This window comes from Barbus barbus, assembly GCF_936440315.1.
Source record: "Barbus barbus genome assembly, chromosome: 42".
Taxonomy (NCBI): domain Eukaryota; kingdom Metazoa; phylum Chordata; class Actinopteri; order Cypriniformes; family Cyprinidae; genus Barbus; species Barbus barbus.
In genome coordinates this window covers 2,119,270-2,141,245 of record NC_136720.1, presented here as the reverse complement: position 1 = coordinate 2,141,245, position 21,976 = coordinate 2,119,270, and the positions used below count along the sequence as shown (strand labels likewise).

The following is a 21,976-nucleotide window of genomic DNA, read 5'->3' as shown; positions in this document are numbered from 1 at the left end:
AGCTGTCCCACATTGATCACACTCAAACGGCTTTTCTCCCGTATGGATTTTTATGTGTTGATTAAGATTTGATTTTTGTGAGAAGCTCTTCCCGCATTGATTGCATGTGAATGGCTTCTCTCCAGTATGAACTCTCATGTGAGTCTCAAGACGTGTATTGGATGGAAAACTCTTTCCGCATTCAGTGCAGGTGAAAGATTTCTTGACTCTTCTTTTCTTTAAAAATGTATTGTTAGTCTTTGAACGACTCAAGGGTTTTTCTCCAGGTTTGTCATGATGTTTCTCCTCCACTTCACTCAGTTCTTCACTCTCCTCGTTCTCTTCCATCAGATCTGAAATTAAAGAAAAACAGTTTAATTACACTTCCAGTACATCAAAATTTACAGGTTAATTGTAGTTTACGTTTATCACTTTTATCTAAACCTCTCTATTTAAAGGCGGGAGAGGTGATTTGGTTCAAATACATTTTTTTGTTATGCTGGTTGAAAGTCTGTTAACCCCGATAGCAATCACTAAGTTAAATGGTCTACATTTATTTATATTGTCTGTGGAAGGCGTAGGACCTTAAAATGTTTGTCCAATCAAAATGTTCGGTCTGAACATTACAATAGGCTGTCCTGCCGGCCTGTCAAAATATGTATTTGCATGACCTCCATGCATCCTGTTTGGGCAGACATGACGTCATCAGCAAGTTCCAGTGAGAATGAAAAGCGTTATTATTGTAATATTATGCGCTTTGTACTGTAATGTTTTACAGGTGAATGAGACATGAGGAAATCTGAGAGCTGTGCATTCAATCCTCCACTAACGCCGTCTCTCATCGTGTCGCTGGTTAGTCTCTGGTCTGCTTGAGCGTGTTTGTGTGTTTCGGCGGAGACATGGCTTTGCAGAGCGATTATGCAACGAGGGTGGAGATCTTGCTTTCAAAGCTAGTTTGCTATCTATCTCTAGCTTTTCCGAAATACCTAACTGTCGGTCGCACACTTCTGCCATGCACTTTTTATTTGTGTTTGTGATTCTGAACTGAATCCTTCGCCAACGAGCAATGCATTGTGGGTAATATTAGCTATTAGAGTGTGTACGGATCCACACTTCAAAAATGGACCTGAAATAGAATACCATCCGGGGACTTTTGGCGTACTCCTGTCAACATAATATGCTTTAAGACACAATAACTTCTCACATACTATGTAGGATGGATAGTATGAACAATAGGAAAGTTTACGTTCACTTAAGACATAACTGATGAGCGTTTACGTGATTAATCACCAAGCACTGCATTTTAACACATTTTCGCATGTATTTAACCATTTAGATGCACACCTTAAGCTAAACATTCACTTTAAATGTCCGTCTCTGAGTGCATGCACAAAAATCCCACAGAGAAACAGCACAAGTTCTCTTTCGCACTTTTAAAAACATGAATAAATCTAATCAACTGTAATAAATCAAGCACGTCCAATTTTGCAAAAGTCGCGTTACATGATTTTACTGATTTGCACGTGAAATTGGGCTTTAATGGATGAGTGAAAGCGTACCGCTTGAAAGAGGGTGGAGTGGGGCGATATAATCATTTCATCTGGATTATTGTATTTTCATAATCGTTGGAGGCCGAAATAGAAACTGTATTTCGATTAATTGCACAGCTCTAAGTGACATTACCTGGGCTATTTCTGCAGCATGATGGACAAGAAAATCATCTCGACCCTTTTTTTAATAAATAATAAAACACTAACACTAACGTTCTCTATTCTTTTTCCATTTTATCTATTATAATCTCTAATAATAATGCTCTTTTTGTTGGTTTTGATTGCTTCTATTGTTATCATTTGTAAGTCACTTTGGATAAAAACATCTGTAAATGTAAATGAAAACCCTTTGTCTCAGTTTTACACAGTGTTGATCACATTCATCAACCCTGTTACCAAAGTTATTATAAGAAGAATAATCTCAATAACTATAAATAACTTCTATATATATATATATATGTCATGAGAAATACTACTTTATCAGTAACTGTACATCAGATTTTGCTTGAGTTATTATGGAAAGTTAATTTACTGTTTATTGCAAAAGAAAAAAAAGGTCTAGTATTCTGGTAACACTGTTGCAAATTGTGAGCCAAATATAAAGTAAATGTAAAATAAAACTGTTAAAATAATATTTTGACCTCATGTGGACAATCAATCTGAACACTTCTCAAACCTCGCTTTACTGACCATTTGATGAAAAACAAAAAAATTGTACCATTTCATAGTTTGCTTACCTAAATGTGATAAAGTGCTTGAGTCTTTCTAACATGAATATTCTTCAGCATCATGAATGAATGAGAAATCAAGAATAAACACCAACCTGTTTGTTCTTCAGTATCTTCTGAGTGTTTGGTTCTGCAGGGCTCTGGATCTCTCATCTTCTCTCTGTCTTCTTTAATAAACTGATGCTCTGAAGCTCGTCTTCACTTGGGAATGTATGGGAGTCTTCCAGCATTTATTGCTGAACTGCAGTGGGAGGAGCTTCACTGATGATGTGGTTGATGTGTGGGAGGGACTAATCTGCCAAAAATATCTTTTGAATGAATGAATGGGGCCATTAATATAGCGCTTTATTGTGTTTTGCTTTAAAACCAAACATTATATCAGTTACTCAATTAGTTTTTAAACTCTAGAAGTATATGCATTTATGTCTCTCTGTCTGATGTAAAGCAACTGATGCTAATCTATCATTTATTTTATGGCTAACCAGAACACTGTCCTGCTTCATCATTAAAATATAGGTAGACATCTAGTAATAATAATTATATATATATATATATAAACATAATGTAATATCATTCAAACATAAACAATGGCTAGAAAAAAGTTTAAAGCATAAACAGAAACAAATCTACAACAAATAGCCAACGAATCTCCTCAGCCTGTTTACACCAATGAAATGAGCTTTAAGTGGCCATTTTCAGGAGATCTGAAGACATCAGCATAATAAATGAGGAGAAAACAGGAACTATTGACATGAAACAAAGAGTCTTTTCAGCAGCTCAGTTAATATTGATGAGCCTCAGACATTCAACAAGCTGTTCAGGACCATCAGCAGTTCATCTCACTTTACTGTCAGTGTTTGCTGCTAGAAACAGATGATTTGAGTCAGGATATATGATGAAAACCTATAAAACATCTCTGTTGAAAGACAATACATTTATATTGTTATATTTTCTCATAATATGCATGCATAAAACATCAGCGATATTAAACAAACACTAATGACACTCATCTTCATCCACTACTAAATAACTACAGCAGCATGTCCATGTGAATCTGATTTTATAATAACTACTTGCATTGTAATTAAGTAATTGGATCATTAATATGTTACAGTTGTGCAGAAACTGACAACAATCATGGCAACAATATCCACGGAGTAACTCTACTGACTTGGATTTAGGTTATTTACGCAGAGTTGGGACAAAGAAGAAAAAGTAAAGCAGACTTCTTCCTTACCATGATAGATAAAGCAAGAGGCAGTCCTAATTATTTGGAACCAGTTAAAAAACAAACAGGTCAACATAATAAATACAGGACAATTCTAAAGGGAAAGTCATTAAACAGTCCAGCTGAAGTAGCAGACATTTTATTGACTCTGTATATACCATTACACGATGCTTTTTGCCTGCGTATACTAATGTCTGTCCAGTTACAACAGTGGAGCCCGTTTTTAGTATAAGACCTGTTAGTGATTTGGATGTTATGAGAACAATTATATCTCTTAAACCATCTAGAGCAAAAGACAAATATGGTATGGATGTTATTATACTCAAAGAGTCTAGCTCGACACTAATCAAACATATTACTGGAATTATTAACCTTTCAGTTTCTCAGGGTACATTTCCAAGTGTTGTTGTTCCAATATTTAAAGATGGAGATCCCTTTTCTATGAACAAGTATAGGCCAATCAGTATCTTACCCACCGTTTCTAAGGTTATGGAAACTAGTTGCAGAGCAAATTAGTCATCACTTGAGTAATAGTTCCTTTTCCTTGCATCAAATGCAGTTTCCATGCCGTGGAGAAAGCAGATCACTGCAGTCTGAAATCAAGGTAACACACTCTCTTCTGTGTGAGTAAGTTTTCCCAACAGCAGCACTGAGCAGCAGGCCATTTCATGCCATGAATATTCAGTCAGAAGTCTTAATAATGAGAGACTTTCTCATAATAATAAGTTATGTCATAATATTCAGAAAATAAATCTCATAATGAGATTTACTGTAATGACATTTTTTAACAACGAAATACTTTATCATAATATTGACTTAACATCTCATAATAATGATGTAATATCTCACAATAAGCAGATACATTCCCATAATAACGATTTAACATCTCATAATGAGATACATTTATTAATGAGAAACTGATTGAACTAAATGCACACATGCAGACTGTAGACGAGGGCATGAAGGCATGTTAGAGACATCTGCTGGTCAAAGCTATTGAATCTGTTGTACAAGAATTCATTTGTGTTTCCTTCAGTCCAGCATGTATTAGTGTGATGTTGGGTGTGAAAGGACCGACTGTCAGCAAGTTTTCTCACACTTTTGCATAGCTTAGATGTCAGACAGCTTGTGCTTCTTACAGATTACATGTCAAGCCTGTGCCATCTAGAGTTTCATGATCAAACTGTATAACTAATACAAACACTACATCTCCATTTAAAAAAACAAAAAAAGGATCATAATCGTGCACAGCAGTTGTCGAGCAGATTTGATGGATTAAAATGGCTATTGAACTCATCAGTGATCTTAACTTTGGGATTTTTCATCAGTTTTCATTTAAAGTTTGTCTCTTATTTGAATTCTCACGTGTTTCTTTTAGACCTGATAGACGTGAACAAGAAAGGAAAACATAAGCAAAGAAATCTGTCAACTACCCTCAGTGTAAAAAAAAAAAAAAAGACGTAAATGAAGGCTGAAGATTCACATGAGAGTTCACACTGGGAAGAAGCGGCTCAGACTTTCACTCTGAAATCACTCTGAAATTATTTGTCTCTTATTTATTAATTTTATTTGGCACTACACTGCTGGACAATAACCAATAATTTGAATTATATATTTTTTTCTTATATTTTCCTAATTTGTTTATATACTACAAACACTTCCATTTTTTCACATAATAATGTGTATACTGTAATAAATTCAGTCAATTAGCACTGCATTATTCATATACTTTATTTATTACCTGGAGATGACTTGAAAAACACACACAGACCATTGTTGCAATCGTGTGTTTAATGTCTTCGTGTCCAAACGTTTCTGCTTTTTATTCCGCTTAACCGTTGTGCGTCAATTAAAAAAAAAGTTACACATAGGTCCATAGTGGAGAAAACTGTCCGTGCCAAAAAACTGTCATAAAAATGTGAAGTTTGGGAGCACAGAGATAAGTTTCGTCTCATTTAAAGAAGACCCATGGCTGATTATTGTTTAAGTAAAAAAAGTGAAACAAAAAAAAAAGTTATAGAGGTTTAAGTTTATGAAAATATTTTATGAACAATATTTTATATATAATATATATTTTATCAAACATGTTGAACTATAAACCTGCTAGAAAATTAAAGCCATAAATCAAAACAAGCTGTGTTCCTAATTTGAGGTTGATATCTCAAAAAATGAGCTTTCAGTAAGATTTTGTTTGAGTGCAGTACCAAATTTCCCCATTAGATGCCAGAAAAGCTCTGCTGGTGCACACAGTGGATGGATTTGTGATTTACAGTTTTTCTCTCTCAAATATTACAAGCACACACACAATTTTTATATGACACACATACAAACCAATACCATCCATACCAACACAATTATAGCAGCATTATTTATCCAATTGGCTCTATAACATGCAGAAACAGAAGTAGAGTATTTGCTTTATAGGCCAAACCTGAAAAAAAATGGCACCATTTGGTAAAAAAATATATATTTTAAAGCCTTGCCAACAGAATGTAAGCCTGTTAAAGTTGCATCATTTTACAGTTAAACGGCACTGTGATTTAAAAATATAGTTTCAATGGGGACTTTTTTTGTCCAAAAGGTCCTGAGAGGAACAATTTTGTGCACCTAGTGCAAACCAGAAAGTTTTGTTTTAGAATGAAAGCGCTTCTGAAGTGAACTGACTTTCTTAAAAACCTTCAAGACGCTTTCATACAGGCTTGTCAGTCTGTTCATGTGACTGTTACTGTAATAAATCTGTACAGTATCCGTAGGAAAGTCTTTCCCTTTATATTTAACCACTAGAGGGCGTAAATCTTTCATCTTACTGATACCCATTTCCTTTTCCTTTTAGACACTGTGCTTTATACACCACACACGCTGGTCATGTTGTGCAACCAAACTTTAAATCAGCGTGCGTTCATGCAGAAAAACACGTTTATTTGCCTTCTCTAGCAGAAACATGCATGTTAATGTTATTGTGATGATGTTATATTAATCTTGTAACCGTATATCTGCACAATATTATGATATTCGTTAATCTACGTTGGGAAACATGCCAGTTTCAGAGACACGGGCAATAGTGCGTAGTTGTTAATTTAACATATAAATCTTGATCTGTTAGTCGTTTAAAGATAACTTGAGATCAGAATTGTGAATTTCAGACCATTGATGATTGTTTATCTGTTTATTCTCAGAATGTGAATGTTTAACATCTGTTAATAGAAAGACTGAAATATACTTTAATTTCCACAATTCTCCTCTATTTCAGACCACACATAGACAAACACCTAAACGCCAATATTTTGTACTTGTATACATGTATACAACGCCATTGCTCATCCACGAGACCCAACTCATTAAACTGTCTTGGATCTAACTCTCTGAGCCCTTACACTCTTACCAGGTTTCACCAGGTTTCAAGGTCTATCAAGATCATCCAGAGGTTCTCCTCTACAGTATCAGGTAATCATTAGCTCATGTGTGTCATCGGTCAGTGTTTGAACATGTTTATTGAGTGCTGTGCACTAATCAGGCGCCTCCTCTAAGAGTTACAGAAAGAGCAGCTAACTGACTGCAGAAGGAGCATTGTAAGTGAAAGTAAACCGAAACGCTATTGCTGCTGTTTACAGTGGATTAAATCCTCAACATGTTTCATTTAAAGAGTGTGCTGTATTAATGCTTTGTGCTCTTTTTGTTTTCTAAGACGGGATATTCTTGCGATCTTTCTGGAGTCATTTTCACTAAAGATTGATCTTCGACCTTCGACTAAAGTACCTTCCACACCTACAAGTAAGAAATCTCTCCATATGGACTCAAAGACTGCATTTGTTATTGCCAAACTGATTTTTGAACCTAAATACAGTTTAATTAATACATTCATTCCTGTGGTAGGGTTAATAATTGAATCATGCATTCTGAAAAAGGAGTTAAAAACTTATTAATTTTAATAGCAGTCTGATTAAAAACCATGCTTTTATTTTAAACCCGTTTCAGTCAGTTTGACCAAAATCATATCACATAGAGAATGAGGATTTTAAATGAGAATAAACTATTTAGTTTAATTGGTATTTACAGTGTTAAACAGCTTTACTGCTTGAAGAAATTATTTTTTCACTTTATTCATTTGTATAGTGTTTATTATTATACATAACTGAAAATATTATTCAAATTTGCAAATGTTTCTAATGGCTGTATTTTGTGTATTGTATGTGATTGTTTGTTACCCATTTGGGCCGCCTATCTTGGCCAGGAAACTCCTGAGAAAGAGATTGTAATCTCAGTGAGTTTTCTTTCCTGGTTAAGTAAAAGGGGAAAGGGAAAGGGAAGGGGTGTGTGGCCAAGTATGGTGACCCATACTCTGAATTTGTGCTGTGCATTTAACCCATTGAAGTGCACACACTCAGTAGTGAACATACACCCGGAGCAGTGAGCAGCATTTATGCTGCGGCGCCCGGGGAGCAGTTGGGGGTTCAGTGCCTTGCTCAAGGGCACCTCAGTCGTGGTATTGAGGGTGGAGAGAGCGCTGGACATTCACTCCCCCCACCTACAATCCCTGCCGGCCCGAGACTCGAACCCACAACCTTCAGGTTACAAGTCCAACTCTCTATCCATTAGGCCACAGTAGCTTCTCACAATTAAATTAAAACATGTATGTCGTGAGCATGAAAAAAACAAACAAGAAATCTAAATATTGAGCCTCCTGGGGCTTTCATACTTGTGGTAATTGGTCACATAATATGAATTTTAGCTAGGAATACTTTACATCAGTGTTTCTCAACTGTGGGTCACAATACCCAGTTCTAAGTGGGCCGCAGATAAAGAAACAACATCAACGACAAGGAATGTAATTCTAAATGTTTTTCAATGCAAGACTTTTATTTTGAAAGATGAGCGTGAAAGCTCTTGGTACTTCTGTCAGATGCAGTTTAAGTAAAGTGTGCCGGAGAAAACATGCTGTCCTGATTCAGTATCTGCGGTCAGATCAGATGTTGCCAGGCTCATTGTCAGTGTCATTATTCTATTATTATTTTTGATAAGTTATTAAATATAGTCTCTCCTGTCTGCTGTTATACTGTGCTCGTAGTGTGCACTCTTCAAATGCACTCGCAATCACTTCACTAAAGAAATTATGAGTATGCAACGCATGAAAAACAATAGTAAAGTAGCAGTAAATCACTGGTACTTTGTGTGTTAGCTGGGAATGATTTGCATTAAGGTATGATATTCATTCTATTCAGGAGCAGTTTCCATGTTTCATCAACAGTTCATGTTATGTATTCACCAAGGTAACTGTTGTTTCCATAACCCAAAACTGTTATTTTTACTTTGTGTTGTCTTGTACATGTTTAAATGACTGGTGGCTCATACCAAATTGTATTTAAAAAAGTAGTTTGGGACTGCTATTTAATAGCCTTACCTCATAGGCTGTTTATTTGTATTTTATGTGTATGCTAAGTAAATAAATTTGTTACAAGCATACAGTAGTACTGTAAGAAAAACTGTCCCAGCAATTACACAAAAACTACCCAACATTAATAAAATATAACCTAATAAAATGATACAGCAGGCTAACCCCAGCATATGAGTTAAAAAAAGAATAACCCAGCATATTTTCGAGTGAGTATTTTGTTATTTTCTTACTCTTGGCCTGTGGTTAAAAGAATGATAGCTTGACCTGATTCTGATCTTATTCCATACTTTTAATTCAGAGATGTCGGAGATCTGCTGCAGTTCAGATGATCCAGAGATCAGGATTCTTCTGATGGGCAGATTTGGTTCTGGGCAAAGCTCATCTGGAAACACCATACTGGGAGAAAAGAGATTTAAACTTAAGAAGCACGAGTCTGACGTTTGTGAGGGTAAAACACAGATTGGAGAAAAGCAGGTGCATGTGATTAATTCTCCAGATCTACTGGATCCAGATCTGTCTGAAGAGAAGCTGGAGGAGCTGAAAGGGCAGCTGGTCTCTCGATGTTCAGCAGGTCTCAGTGCAGTTCTGCTCACCGTTCCTCTAGAGCAACCTGTGCAAAATGAGGAAGAGATCCTGGATTATTTTAAAGATTTACTTGGTCCTGAAGTTCAGAAATACATGATGGTCCTTTTCACTCGTGGAGATGAACTGGAGGATCTGGATGAACCACAGACCATTGAGGAATATCTACAAAGCAAAGATCATGCGGATCTCCAGCAACTGGTCACTGAATGTGGAGGAAAGTTTCACTGTTTCAATAACAAGAAGCATGTAGAAGGTCAAGTCCAAAAATTACTACAGAAAATTGAAGAAATGATGATGAAGAACAGAGGGAGGTTTACCATGGAACAAATGAGAAGGAGAGGCAGCAAAAGAGGTCCACGTTTCAATTGTAAGTTGTGTATATAGACATTATTAATGACTTCAGTAATACAGACATTGGTTCACTAAGTGTACATCTATTCAATTTTATTTGTATAGCGCTTCTCACGTTGCAAAGCAGCTTTACAGAAAATGTCAGTTTCTACATTAGACGGCGAACACTATAAACTGCTATGATTATGTTGCGATTAAACTTGTAGTTTTGTATGTTGTTCCATCACTAGTTTGTTACTCTACTCATATGTGAAGAATCCCTGGAGTGTGTTTTATTACTGATTTGATTTGATCTATAGTTTCAGGAGAGTCTCCAGCAAAACGTCCAGATGAGCTTCAACAGATTACTGAGACTGAGAGGAAAGACCAGATCAGGCTGGTTCTTCTGGGAAAAACTGGATGTGGGAAAAGTGCCACAGGAAACACTATCATCGGCAAAAATGTGTTTGATTCTTCAGCCGCTTCAACCTCTCAGACCAAACAGTGTCGGTCAGAAACTACAGTGAGGATGGGTAAAGAAATATCAGTGATTGACACTCCTGGACTTTATGATACTGAACTCAGTAAACAGCAGGTTCAAAGAGAAATCGTGAAATGTGTCACATTCGCCTCTCCTGGACCACATGCTTTTATTATCATCATTAGAGTGGGTCGATTCACTGAGGAGGAGAAAAATACAGTGCAGCATCTGAAAGAAGTGTTTGGAGAACAGATACTAAAATACACCATGATCCTCTTCACTTACAAAGATCAGTTAGAGAAGCAAAATAAAACCATTGAGCAGTATCTGCAGGATGCTGATCCAGCTCTTAAAGAGCTTATACAGAGCTGTGGAAGTCGATTCTTCTTTCTGGACAACGAGTCTGCCGGTTTCCCACAGTTCAAAGATATGATCAGTAAAATAGACAGGATGATGGAAGAAAATGGAGGGACTCACTTTACAAGTGACATGTTTGATGAAACAGAGAAATGCATTCAGGAGATTCAGAAGCAGAAACTGGACGAGAAAGTGAAACGGTTCAAACAGCTGAATAAACGGTTTACTAAAACAGAATGGAAGAACCTATACTGGCGTTTAGTTGAGGAGTCACGACAGGAAGCAGAGCTATCATTTTCTGATCTAAATCTACACCTCCTGGGAAGCAGCCCAACATTGACCAGTGAGGAAGGAGCGAGTGCCACAAAAGAAGCTGAGCACAAAGCAACCGGTTTTTTTAGGGCAGTTATACATGCATTCAGAGAGAAGATGTGTGTGATTCAATGACTCGAGTCATTATTCAGTTCAATTCAAGTTTTGTTCTCATCTAACAGTGTCGCTGCAGTCAAATCAATGATATTGCTGAATATTAAGTGTCTTTTAAACCCCAAATCATCAAGCCAAAGGTGACAATGAACACAAACTGTCAGGTGACAGAAATGAAAAAAAAAAAAAAAAAAAACCTTGGGAGAAAGAACATTTCATCTCTGTCCTAATCATGCTGCACCACAGCAATTTATTATATATATATATATGGACATTTACTCAAACTTCAGCATCTCGGCTCATGATGGTTGTAGCTCCTTGAAACAAAAACTGATCTTTAGAGCATGCGATCAATTTTACAATAAGTGGACTACTTGTGTTGGACTGACCCTTGGAAAAACTCTTTTATGATGGATCTGAATTCTGATTTGCTTTACACTCTTAAAAATAAAGGTGCTTAAAAGCAGGGCCGTGCAGAGAGGTGCTGGAAGTATAAAAGGGGCACATGGAACATGGCTTTCAATAGGACTGTGCTCCTTGCTGAATTGTGCTCATCTGTATTGATACAGCAGCTAATGCCATGATGCAGGTTTGAAACAGAAACACAGAACAGAAAAGACCATTTTAAGTTTAAATGTTAAAGACACTTAGCTTAATTACTCTGGAATGATATTATTGTTATCGAGTTTACAGGGTATGGTGGTTTTCTTGTTGTAAACACTACTGTTGTTGTAGAAAAAAATATTCCTGTCTTAATTAAAATAGAATTCGATTCTAATCATGTTCTGAATTTATTCTTTTTTTGAATGATAATGATTATAAAAACAGGATTGATAAGTATAATTCGGAGGACGAGAACATCAGTATAAGCCTGTTTTACCAGTGTGATGATAATTTTTAAGGCACTTTTAAATAAATACTGTAATAATAATGATAGTTCAAGAATAGTTTTTAGTCAGATAACATAAAAAAGACAAGACACCTCGACGCGCTTTAAACTTTTCCCAATTAAACAGCAAGAACGAAAGAGAACAAGCACCTTTGTTTTTATTGCTGTGTGTGGAACTACGTTAGCTGCATTTTTAAATTACTTTTAATCAAATGTAAATTCGTCCCCCGTACTTTATTCGAGCTCGAGCAGGTGTTTTCACATAGAGGTTTCTAGATTGAATTTATTCGTATCCAAAATGAGGAGATATGAATATCAGGAGAGCTGAACACTGGTGCAGTGCATGTTTCATTCATACTCGAAGCCAGAGGGCGCTCTCGCGCAGAAACTTATGACGTGCAGGAAATCCCTAATATGGACAAACTCACACGGCTATAGCTGTAGCTGAGCTGAATAAAAAGCAGAAACGTTTTTACTGATGAAACGTGAAGACAAACGATTGCGAAAATATATGGTTTATGTGTGTTTTTCAAGTTATCTTCAGGTAATATATAAATAAACTATGAAAAATGCAGTACTGATTGATACATCATTTAGTATTAAAACTGTAAAATATATTTCCTGAATTATTCTGTGATAAAAATGGAAAAAGGGTGTTCGTAGTAGCCTTTATAAACCAATCATAAAATTGTCATTAGGAAAACACTGACCAAAAATATTGTAGCTAACCTTGTTTCCACAGGCTACACACAGCAATATAAACAACAGCTGTGCATGACCTCTTCACGCCGTTCTCGTAAAATAATAATTCAGTAATATAAGTTTACAAGCACACACACAACTCCACTTACCGACAGCCGCATCCTAAAGGTGTCTGAACGTGAGGGATCGTCCCGGATGAGATCGTCAGGTGAAAGGTATCATGCGGATAATTTAATTTACGGCTAAACTATTATTCATTCATTTTAAAAATAGTTTGATTGGGCAGGCCTTCACAAAAGGGCGTTTAATTACAAAAAAAAAATGCCTTGACAAAAGGGGCATCAAGGGGCAGGTGCTCAAGCACCCAGCGCACCCCCTTCTGCACGGGCCGGGAACACAAAGAGGTCTGAGACACCATTACTGCTTAAGTGGACCAAAAAAAGGATCGGAGTCCTCTTCCAGGAACTGCGATAGTGTGAACACAAAGAAAACTGGGTCCTTTTCACTTGGTCCACCTCTTGATCCACTTTAAGGGTCTGGGTTCGGTTCTTTTAAAGAGGACTCGAATGTGAAAACACACCGGGAGTAAACGATACAGCTTGTGTGAGGAGGAGGTGATTTTCTCAGCTTCTTCGGAGGAGCGGGAAAGACAGTTAAAGGCAAGTAAACTTCATAATTCCATGTTATAAGTTTTTCTTTACTAAGCGTACTGTTTTTTTGTAGATGTTGAAAGCCAGAGACATAGGAGAGCATCATTCTTTTGATATTGATTTAAGTTATTTTTTAGAAAATAAATGTTTCTGTTGTCTCCTGCCTGTTTACTTCACATTGTGATGCAACAACAGTGTGTTTACGTGCTCATATTTTATGTAAACCATTGATGTGTGTTTTTTCATTGCAGAATTCAAAGCAAATTTGGAGAGTCATCATTCTTGGTTTTCCTTTCTTAAAGGAATAGTTCAAACAAACAAATCATTTACTTGTCCTCATGTCATTCCAAACCTATAAGACTTTTGTCTGTCTTTACAACACAAATTAAGATATATTTGATCTTCTCTAATAATGTTTTGTTAATCCATTGAGAGTCTAGATAATCAGTATTTTCAAGCTTCAAAGTTATTGTAGAAGTAATCCATGCAAATATATATATATATATATATATATGAATAAATCTTAAATTATATCATAGCAAACATGTCTGTTCAGAAGAAAATACTGGTCTCCCAGACTTGCAATGGAGAACAAAAAATTAAGAGAATATTAAATATATTTATTTGTGTTGCAAAAATTAGCAGCGTTTGTATGGGTTTGGAACAACATGGGGGAGAGTAAATTATGACCATTTTCATTTTTTGGTGAACTAACCCTTTAAAGAGCAGCCCTCCATGTACCTGGAAATGTGTGAGGTTTGTGAATGTCATGTCTGTTTTAAAGAAGTAGCTTTCTGAAAGCAGTATATTTATTTAAACAATATTTCATGCCCTCTCTAGTGCTGCCACTGTGGTAGACAGAGACATTAAACATCTGCACAAAGTGGCTGAAATGATAAAACAGACTATTTACCTATCCTTACTGATGTGGATGCACCTCTATCTGAAAATGGACAGACTTTAATTAATGTTCTTCTCGTTTTAGGCCACTGATGGAGAACAGGCGGTGACTGGGATGAATGCTGGTCAAAGAGGAGAATGACCTTCACCCCAAACTGATGCAACAGTGGTTTTAAAGCAGGACGCTGCCCTGGATAATGTAAAAGATGTCACATGCTGTGCTGATGGGGCTTCTTCATGACTACATCAATTATGCTAAAGAGATCAGGAAAATTGGCAGTGATGTATGATCAGTATTCATGGACTATGAAACAAACTGTAAGTGTATAATTTGTAAAAACATTCATGCACACATTCTTTCACACACATCAGTGTTAATGTTGTGCTTTATTTGTGTACTCTCATGCCAGAATAGTTTGTAAAGGACTAATTGTACAATTATTGTATAATAGTGTTTTTATATATTTTTATACAATATATACCAAAAAATTCAAATTTAATCTTAAAAGTTATATTCAACAAATGTTCAGTGCTTTATTTATAAAGTCAGCTGTTAATTCCATACTTTTCTGCATTTCGTCTTACATGCATGTTACCTTGTTGTTGCTTTTAATAAATATTTACCTTTTGATAGTCATTCTTTGTGTGCAAGTTATTTGATTTGTAGGTCTAATGCCTAGCTCGATTTGGGTTAATTTTAGCCTAGCATTGTAGTAATTAAAATAAAGAAGGCAACCCAGTGCTGGGTCAAACATATAAGCCAACAAAAGTGCACCACACTCTAAAAACAGCTGGGTTTAAAAACAACCCAATCTGGGTTATTTTGGCAACTCAGCACTGGGTCAAAAGGGGACGAACCCAGTGCTGGGTAGCCAAAATAACCCAAATTATTAAAAAATGCACTTTTGTTGTGTGTTTTTTTTTCATATGCATCAGTATATAATATGCATATTATATATGTAGCCATACATGTTCCATGAATACATTGCAGTATATTGAAAAATATAAGCACTAGTTTCCCCATATTTAATATATTGCATTATATTTTCTAAAACATTCCCATATATTTTTGTTTCATAAGGGAACATTTATTTGAATTCACTGTATTGTGGAGGAGCGTCTGCAGGCTGGGGATGAATGGAGGAGCTGTTGGCCACAGGTATCTACAAGAAAAAAAAACACTATATGATCAGTTTAATGATTACTTTTTTATTTATTATGTAACAAGTATTGCACCCATTACCGAGCGCCTTACATATTTCCAGTACATGGACACTCAATACTAAATTCAAATAATACTTAAAAATATTTTTTCTCATTTTACTCAAAGTCCAACTAAACTGGGTTTACAAGTTTCTCTTACCTCTGAGCTGTTAAGATGGAAATGAATGGGCCTGAAATCAGAGGGCTGTGGAGGTAGAACCTGAGGGACAAACTGCACCTTTGGGGAAAAAAAATGTAATGTTTCATGTCTTCTTACTGTGAGATGCCAGAAAGGAAATCCTTAAACTCGTTTTGTGGTTCTAATATGCTGAATATTGGCGCTTTTCCACTGCATAGTACGGCACGGTTCAGTACAGCTCACTTTTCCACTGGGAACAGTACCTGGTACTCGGAATTTTTTTAGTACCACCTCAGCCGAGGTTCCAAGCGAGCCATTCCGTTACCAAAACATGATGTGTAAACTCTGCTGATCACTGATTGGCCGGAGGAAAATCGTCACTGCTTGCGTCATTGAACTTTCAGCACGAGACACAACAGACCCGCTAGATTTAAATCAGCACAGCCAGCGAAGGATCGAACGCAACTGTTTTGAATGAGCGAACCTTTTTTTAACAACCAAAAAATGGCTGTTTCGTTGTTCTTGAACAACATGCTAGAAGATTAACATTTTGGAAAATCTGAATAGATATATAAGACTAAAATAAACATTTTCATGTCCAGTGTGAACTGAGACATCAGGGTGTACATGTTATATTTTAGACTATTAAATAATAACAACAGGAATGATGACGGTAGAGGTTGGCTGCAGATGTTTTACAGGGAAGTCACTTTGAAGGACCCTTGGCCTGGTTGGGACAGACAGAGCTGGCATCCCAGTGGATATGGATAAAATGGAACGAGCCGTGGCAGAACCAAGCGATTTGAGTTTAGAGATATGGAGAACAGGGGTGGAACTAGGATGCTGATTCTACCGTCGATATGATTAAGATTTAAAAAGGGCAAACATCACCAGTAAGTTTGAGGGACATCAATTATTTAGTGGTTTTATACATAAAAAATATAATACCATAAATTGTATTTTAAGTATATAAAGAGAATAAGTAAATGAATATACTAACACTCAAAAGTGCTCATTTAGAAATATACGTAACCTTTATTTCAAAGTGAAGCTGAGACAAAATGATTGGGAACATGGGAATTTGTCAAGTGCTTTGTAAAGTTTCTTAAATGCACAATAAATGCTGTTTCTCACAAACTCCATCTCAGGGGGTTTGGTTGAGACACACATGTACGTACGCGCGCACACACATTACTCACCTGAGGAGGACAACAGCAGGGACTGGCTTTACAGGCAAATGCTGACAGAGAGATGGAGATGGTGAACTCAAGCAAGGCGAATACCAACAAGACACCACTGATTCCCCTGAAGAGAGACTGAGAGAAAATTCAACATTAGCACAAATAATTATAACTAAACAAATGATAATTACTACTCACACTGGTACACTGAATGCTCAGCAGTCAAGAATCTACTATCCTTGAGGTTCATATAGTACTAGAACACATTTAGGGCCAGATTTTCTAAACAGGGCAAATTAGCGTGAGAGCACAATCCCATAAAAGTGCCGATGAGAGTCAAATGTTCTGTGTGTGATCTACTGACATTAGCACATTAAAGAACACAGGCACAGCATCTCATTTCCATAATGACCAATGCAATCCAAATTAAAAAGGAAAATCCTACAAATGCTAATATAAAAAAGGTCACAAATATAACTGTCCTTTCACTGATGCATGTCTTTAGTAAACCCTGACAGTAAAAGATGGTTTGCACTGTCACAAGCTGTTTACAATAAATGTGTAATGCCAATGACTTCTTGAAATGATCTATAAACTACTTCTGAAATGCCAAATAAAAAGAGTGCAAAGTTGAGTGCAGATTAAGGCTTGTGTTCTGACCACACAGTGATCTTATAGTAATTACTAAATAAAAGTTTCATTTCCGTTTAGACACAATTTGATGTTAAATGTGAACATAAAAGTTGATGACATACCGCATACGTCACGTAATAGTTACAGTCATAACCGCTGCAGTAGAGCATTGGTCCTGAAGCCAAATCCACTGACGTGAAAATAATGGCGATGCCTGCGGTTAAAGTACTGAAAATATTCATTCCAAGTGAAGCCTTCACCTGTAGAAATCAACAAGAACTTTAAAATGTTGTGTTAACACGTACACTCAGATGGAAAAATATATAAGTGATAAAAATACACTAATTGATATAAATGAATACATCAAAATATAGCTTCAAACAGCAATCATCAGGGTCCAAGCTCGTATGACTTTACAGTCCTTTACAAGTTTAGGGTTTCTGAATTATGTCACCAAACCATTACGGTGGTTCTCAACTCCAGTCCTCGGCTCGCTCACCACCGCTCTGCACATTTTATATGCATCTCATCACTTCAGACGTTTATTTTCGACCGTAAGTGCCCTGCGTAGTGGACATCACAGGATATTCCAGTTCAAAGGGAACGTATCTGTTCCAGTCAAAGTACATTAAAGTGTGCGAGGCGTGAATTTAAATTGTAGACGCTGCAGGACGTGGCGTAGTGCAAATCTGTGAATGAATGTTTCCAAAGTAAACTTCTCAGGGACCCTGACACTGGGAACACAGGGAGCTCTCTTCTAATGATCTGTATCAGGTGTGTTAAATAAGAAATACATGCAAAGCGGTGGGTCAACCAGGACTGGAATTGAGAACCGCTGGCTTAGACCCTTATAATAATAACGGCTGTATACATACCAAACATGTACTGGAAGGAAAATTTATTTTATTTTCTGCAGAAATGCAGAGTGCGCCTGCTGTAATGTACTGAGAAGAGAAAAAAGCAAAAATTAAGGCTTGCGTTGGAATATGTAGCTTATATCATAAAAGACAGAACGCTTAGTACAGTTTCTTACGATGATAGATCCCCAGTAAGGAAGACCAGTAATAACAAAGATGGACGGTGTATAAAATGAAGACACAATGCCAAACAGGAAAGTCAGCACACCGATCATTATCTGAACCGTCTGCGAGGGACAGAAAGGGGAACAATTTAAAATATACAATATCAATTCATGGCAGCTGTAGTTATGGACATATGATTGTACAAGAAAAATATCCTATATTTAAATATACATTCTGCAAGTGTGGAACTAATTTGTATGAATGTCCTTGTATTCGCATTGTATTTCCTAAAACATTCTTCTCTGATACATTGACTATTTTCCTCTGTAAATGATAAACCTGTTGTTATACTGGTGTCTTTCCTGCACTGGCACCAAGTCACATTCTTCAATAAAAGTTATGCTTTGTTAGTGTGTGTACTACTCATTTAAAATCTATTCAAATACTTTTCTCACCTCACACAGACATACAAAAATAAAAACCAATTATCTGGGTTCAGGAGACTTTTCTCACCCCAAGGGCTTTCGGTTGGCCTTTCAGAAACGCCTGAAGTCCATGAAGAGGAGAAAGTCCCGCCACCTGCTGTATATAAACAGGCCCAGGAGCATTTGTCACCGTCGTAACAGGTGTTGGTGGTTGAAACTGGATGATGAACGCTGAAGAGTTCATGGGTATGACCGTGCTGGACATTCTGGTGTCTGGATCTCAAACTGACCTGTACCATAGGAAATCAAAACAAACGATGTGATTATGAATTGTATACCTCTATATAGGTATATTTATATATCTAACTGACATTTAAGGTATTTAGCAGATGCTCTTTTCCGAAGACATCGACAAAAGTGACAGAAAATGGCGGCCATTATAGATACACTCATTATTGTTTTAGTTAAAACAACAACACTCAAACATAATGCAAAGATTTTTTCATGAAGGTAGTCAGATGTAGTGTAATATCTTTCTTTCATAATTCATTAAACATATATATTTAATATTTCAAACAGCTACATCAAGAAAGTTCCATAATATTCAGAAGAGCTGGCAATTTTATACACTGCCTGTATGCTGAGTAAAAGCCAGACACAATGAGCGAAGGAGACGCTGAATACAAATGGTAAATTGACTTTCTGACAGTAGGTGGCGCTTATGGAACAGCAGAAGTCAAACAGTATTTACATGTTTTGTAGGAATGTAACGATTCACTCACGATGCGATATGATTCACGATACAAATTATAAATGAAAAGTTGTCTTTTTATTATTGCTTGGACAAAATGCTGCACATTTCTTTGTGAAAGTGAAGAATGTTAAATAGCAAAACTAAACAGAATAACAAACACAGTCAAATATTTATAACTAGAGTAAATACTTAACTAGAGTATTTGCACCTTCAACTTAAAACACGTGTGGAATCAAGTCAATTACGATGTCATATTCCCAACATCACTTATCGTGAGAGACCGCTGTAGACAGAAGACCTTCATCCTGGTGAGCTTCACAGCGTTTGGACATTTTCTCAGTAAATACACATGCATTTGTTTCAAGTACATTTTTAACAATAGAACTACCAAGGCAGCACACATTTTGCAATGTAATGACTTTGTAGAAATAAAACCTACATAACTATTCCTTGACTTTTCTTAAATGTGTGCATATTTCATTCTAACATTGATATGTTATTAAAAAATACAAAAGAGTATTTTTAGTTTTTTAGTTAGAGTAATTTGAATTTTTAGTATTTCTACCTTGAATGGCCAAAGCGGTCAAATAGACCGCATTACAGAAAGCGTTTAATTTCAATTTTAGCTGTTTTTCCCACGGATTAAAATGCGTGTCTGTTGCCTAGCAACTTTTGTTCTAATTGTTTTTATATTCTAAAATTCCCGTTTGTATAAAAGCCCTCCATTTGCACAACACTGCTGTTATTAAGCGGTCTAGTAGCTCTCACACAAGTATTAATTCGGGTTAAGAGTGCACATTCAATGTAAATATTAAACAAATAACAGGCCTAATTGTTTATAAACGTTATCTATCTCACTACTAAGCAGGGGAGAACCGAAAACATAACAGTTGACTTCAATGTGATTCATAATGGGTTCGAATTCGCAGAAATGTATAATAAATACATTTAATGATAAACGTTAGTTATTCGTGAACGGACTCGTCGAGTAAACACCGCAGTAAACTCGACTTAAACACACATCTGATATTGTGATATTTATATGACTGCATCATGAGAAGAACATAGTGGACTCACCGATTATGAAGACAGAACTATCAAATGATCTTATCAGATGATGAGCTGGTTCTTCTGGTTTCGATTTACCTGTGAATCACCTGTAAACGCTCAAAGGACAAGTGCCTTCCCGACTGTGATTGGTCCGTTCTGACAGTAAAACGGCTGTGATTGGTCCGTTCTGACAGTAAAACGGCTGTGATTGGTCCGTTCTGACAGTAAAACGGCTGTGATTGGCTCATGTCGGGTTGACCGCATCGCTCGTGCTTATGAAGTCACCTATAAATAAATTATGCGTTTCATGGAAATAAGCGACTGGATTACGGTCAAACACGGCGGAAATAAAGATGTGCAGGAGGAAATATAATATTTATTAATGCTGTACGTGACCAAAACTGAGAATTCTCTTACACGATCATTACTGGTCTTTTTTATTTTATTGTATTTCATTTTTTTGTTATAGCTGTTCTATTCTTTATAATTTACACACACCAAGATTCGTTTTGATATAGAATAAGACAAATATTTTCTCCCCCAGAGTCCAAACTGACTGTTTGACTGATGAGGACAATAAAACGTTTCCATTTAAATCCATTGTTATATTTGCATGCTGTGCATCTGATTATGTCTTTTGAACTTATTTTTAAAATATATTTTAGTAATTCATATAAAGGGAAAAAAGTTGTAATCATGCAAATATTCTATGTACAGGTCCTTTTCTTAACCACAGTCTCAGATAAGACATTAAAGTATAGTTTTCTGTAGACAGACCATGTTTTAAAATGTTTCAGGCACTTACTGTGGCACCGATGGTCAGTGTAAAGAACAGAATCTAGTGAATAATGAAGCAAACAATGCAACCTGGTGTTGGTCCATTGTGCTTTATCAAGTCCATGCAGCCGTCTACCAGGAGAATTTAGAGCACTTTATGCTTCCATCTGCTGACAAGCTTTATGGAGATGCTGATTTGCTTTTCCAGCAGGACTTTAGCACCTGCACACACTGCCAAAACCACTTACAAGTGCTTTGCTGACCATGATATTACTGTGCTTGATTGGCCAACCAACATGCCTGACCTGAAGCCCATATGGAATCTATGGGATATTTTCAAGAGAAAGATGAGAAACAGTGGATCCAACAATCTAGACGAGCTGAAGACTCAATAGTGCCTCAGAAGAACCACAGGCTGATCACTTCCATGCCATTCCTCACTGATGCTGGAGTTTGTGCTAAACGAGCCCCGACCAAGTATTGAGTGCAGAAATTAACATACTTTAAAGAACTTGACTTTTCTGTTTTGCAATTCCTTTTTTTTATTGATCTTAGGAAATATTCGAAGATACTGATCTTTGACTTTCATGAGCTG

The 21,976-nt window shown here is 36.4% G+C and overlaps 2 protein-coding genes across 2 annotated transcripts; one reads left to right on the top strand and one right to left on the bottom strand.

Moving 5' to 3' along the window:
* The first annotated feature begins 7,012 nt into the window (after positions 1-7,012).
* Positions 7,013-11,232, top strand: LOC306861624 (GTPase IMAP family member 8-like). The gene is made up of 4 exons (XM_079404004.1): positions 7,013-7,054; positions 7,171-7,256; positions 9,176-9,829; positions 10,113-11,232. Exons 3-4 carry the CDS (start codon positions 9,178-9,180, stop codon positions 11,075-11,077), a joined length of 1,617 nt encoding a protein of 538 aa, XP_079260130.1. The 5' UTR covers positions 7,013-7,054; positions 7,171-7,256; positions 9,176-9,177; the 3' UTR covers positions 11,078-11,232.
* A 3,325-nt stretch (positions 11,233-14,557) lies between these two features.
* On the bottom strand, positions 14,558-20,709 carry LOC306861673 (membrane-spanning 4-domains subfamily A member 4A-like). Its single transcript, XM_079404079.1, has 8 exons — positions 20,632-20,709; positions 18,889-19,090; positions 18,387-18,497; positions 18,229-18,297; positions 17,476-17,613; positions 16,739-16,855; positions 15,561-15,638; positions 14,558-15,360 (listed from the first exon to the last, which is right to left on the bottom strand). Exons 2-8 carry the CDS (start codon positions 19,063-19,065, stop codon positions 15,286-15,288), a joined length of 765 nt encoding a protein of 254 aa, XP_079260205.1. The 5' UTR covers positions 19,066-19,090; positions 20,632-20,709; the 3' UTR covers positions 14,558-15,285.
* Positions 20,710-21,976: the final 1,267 nt, after the last annotated feature.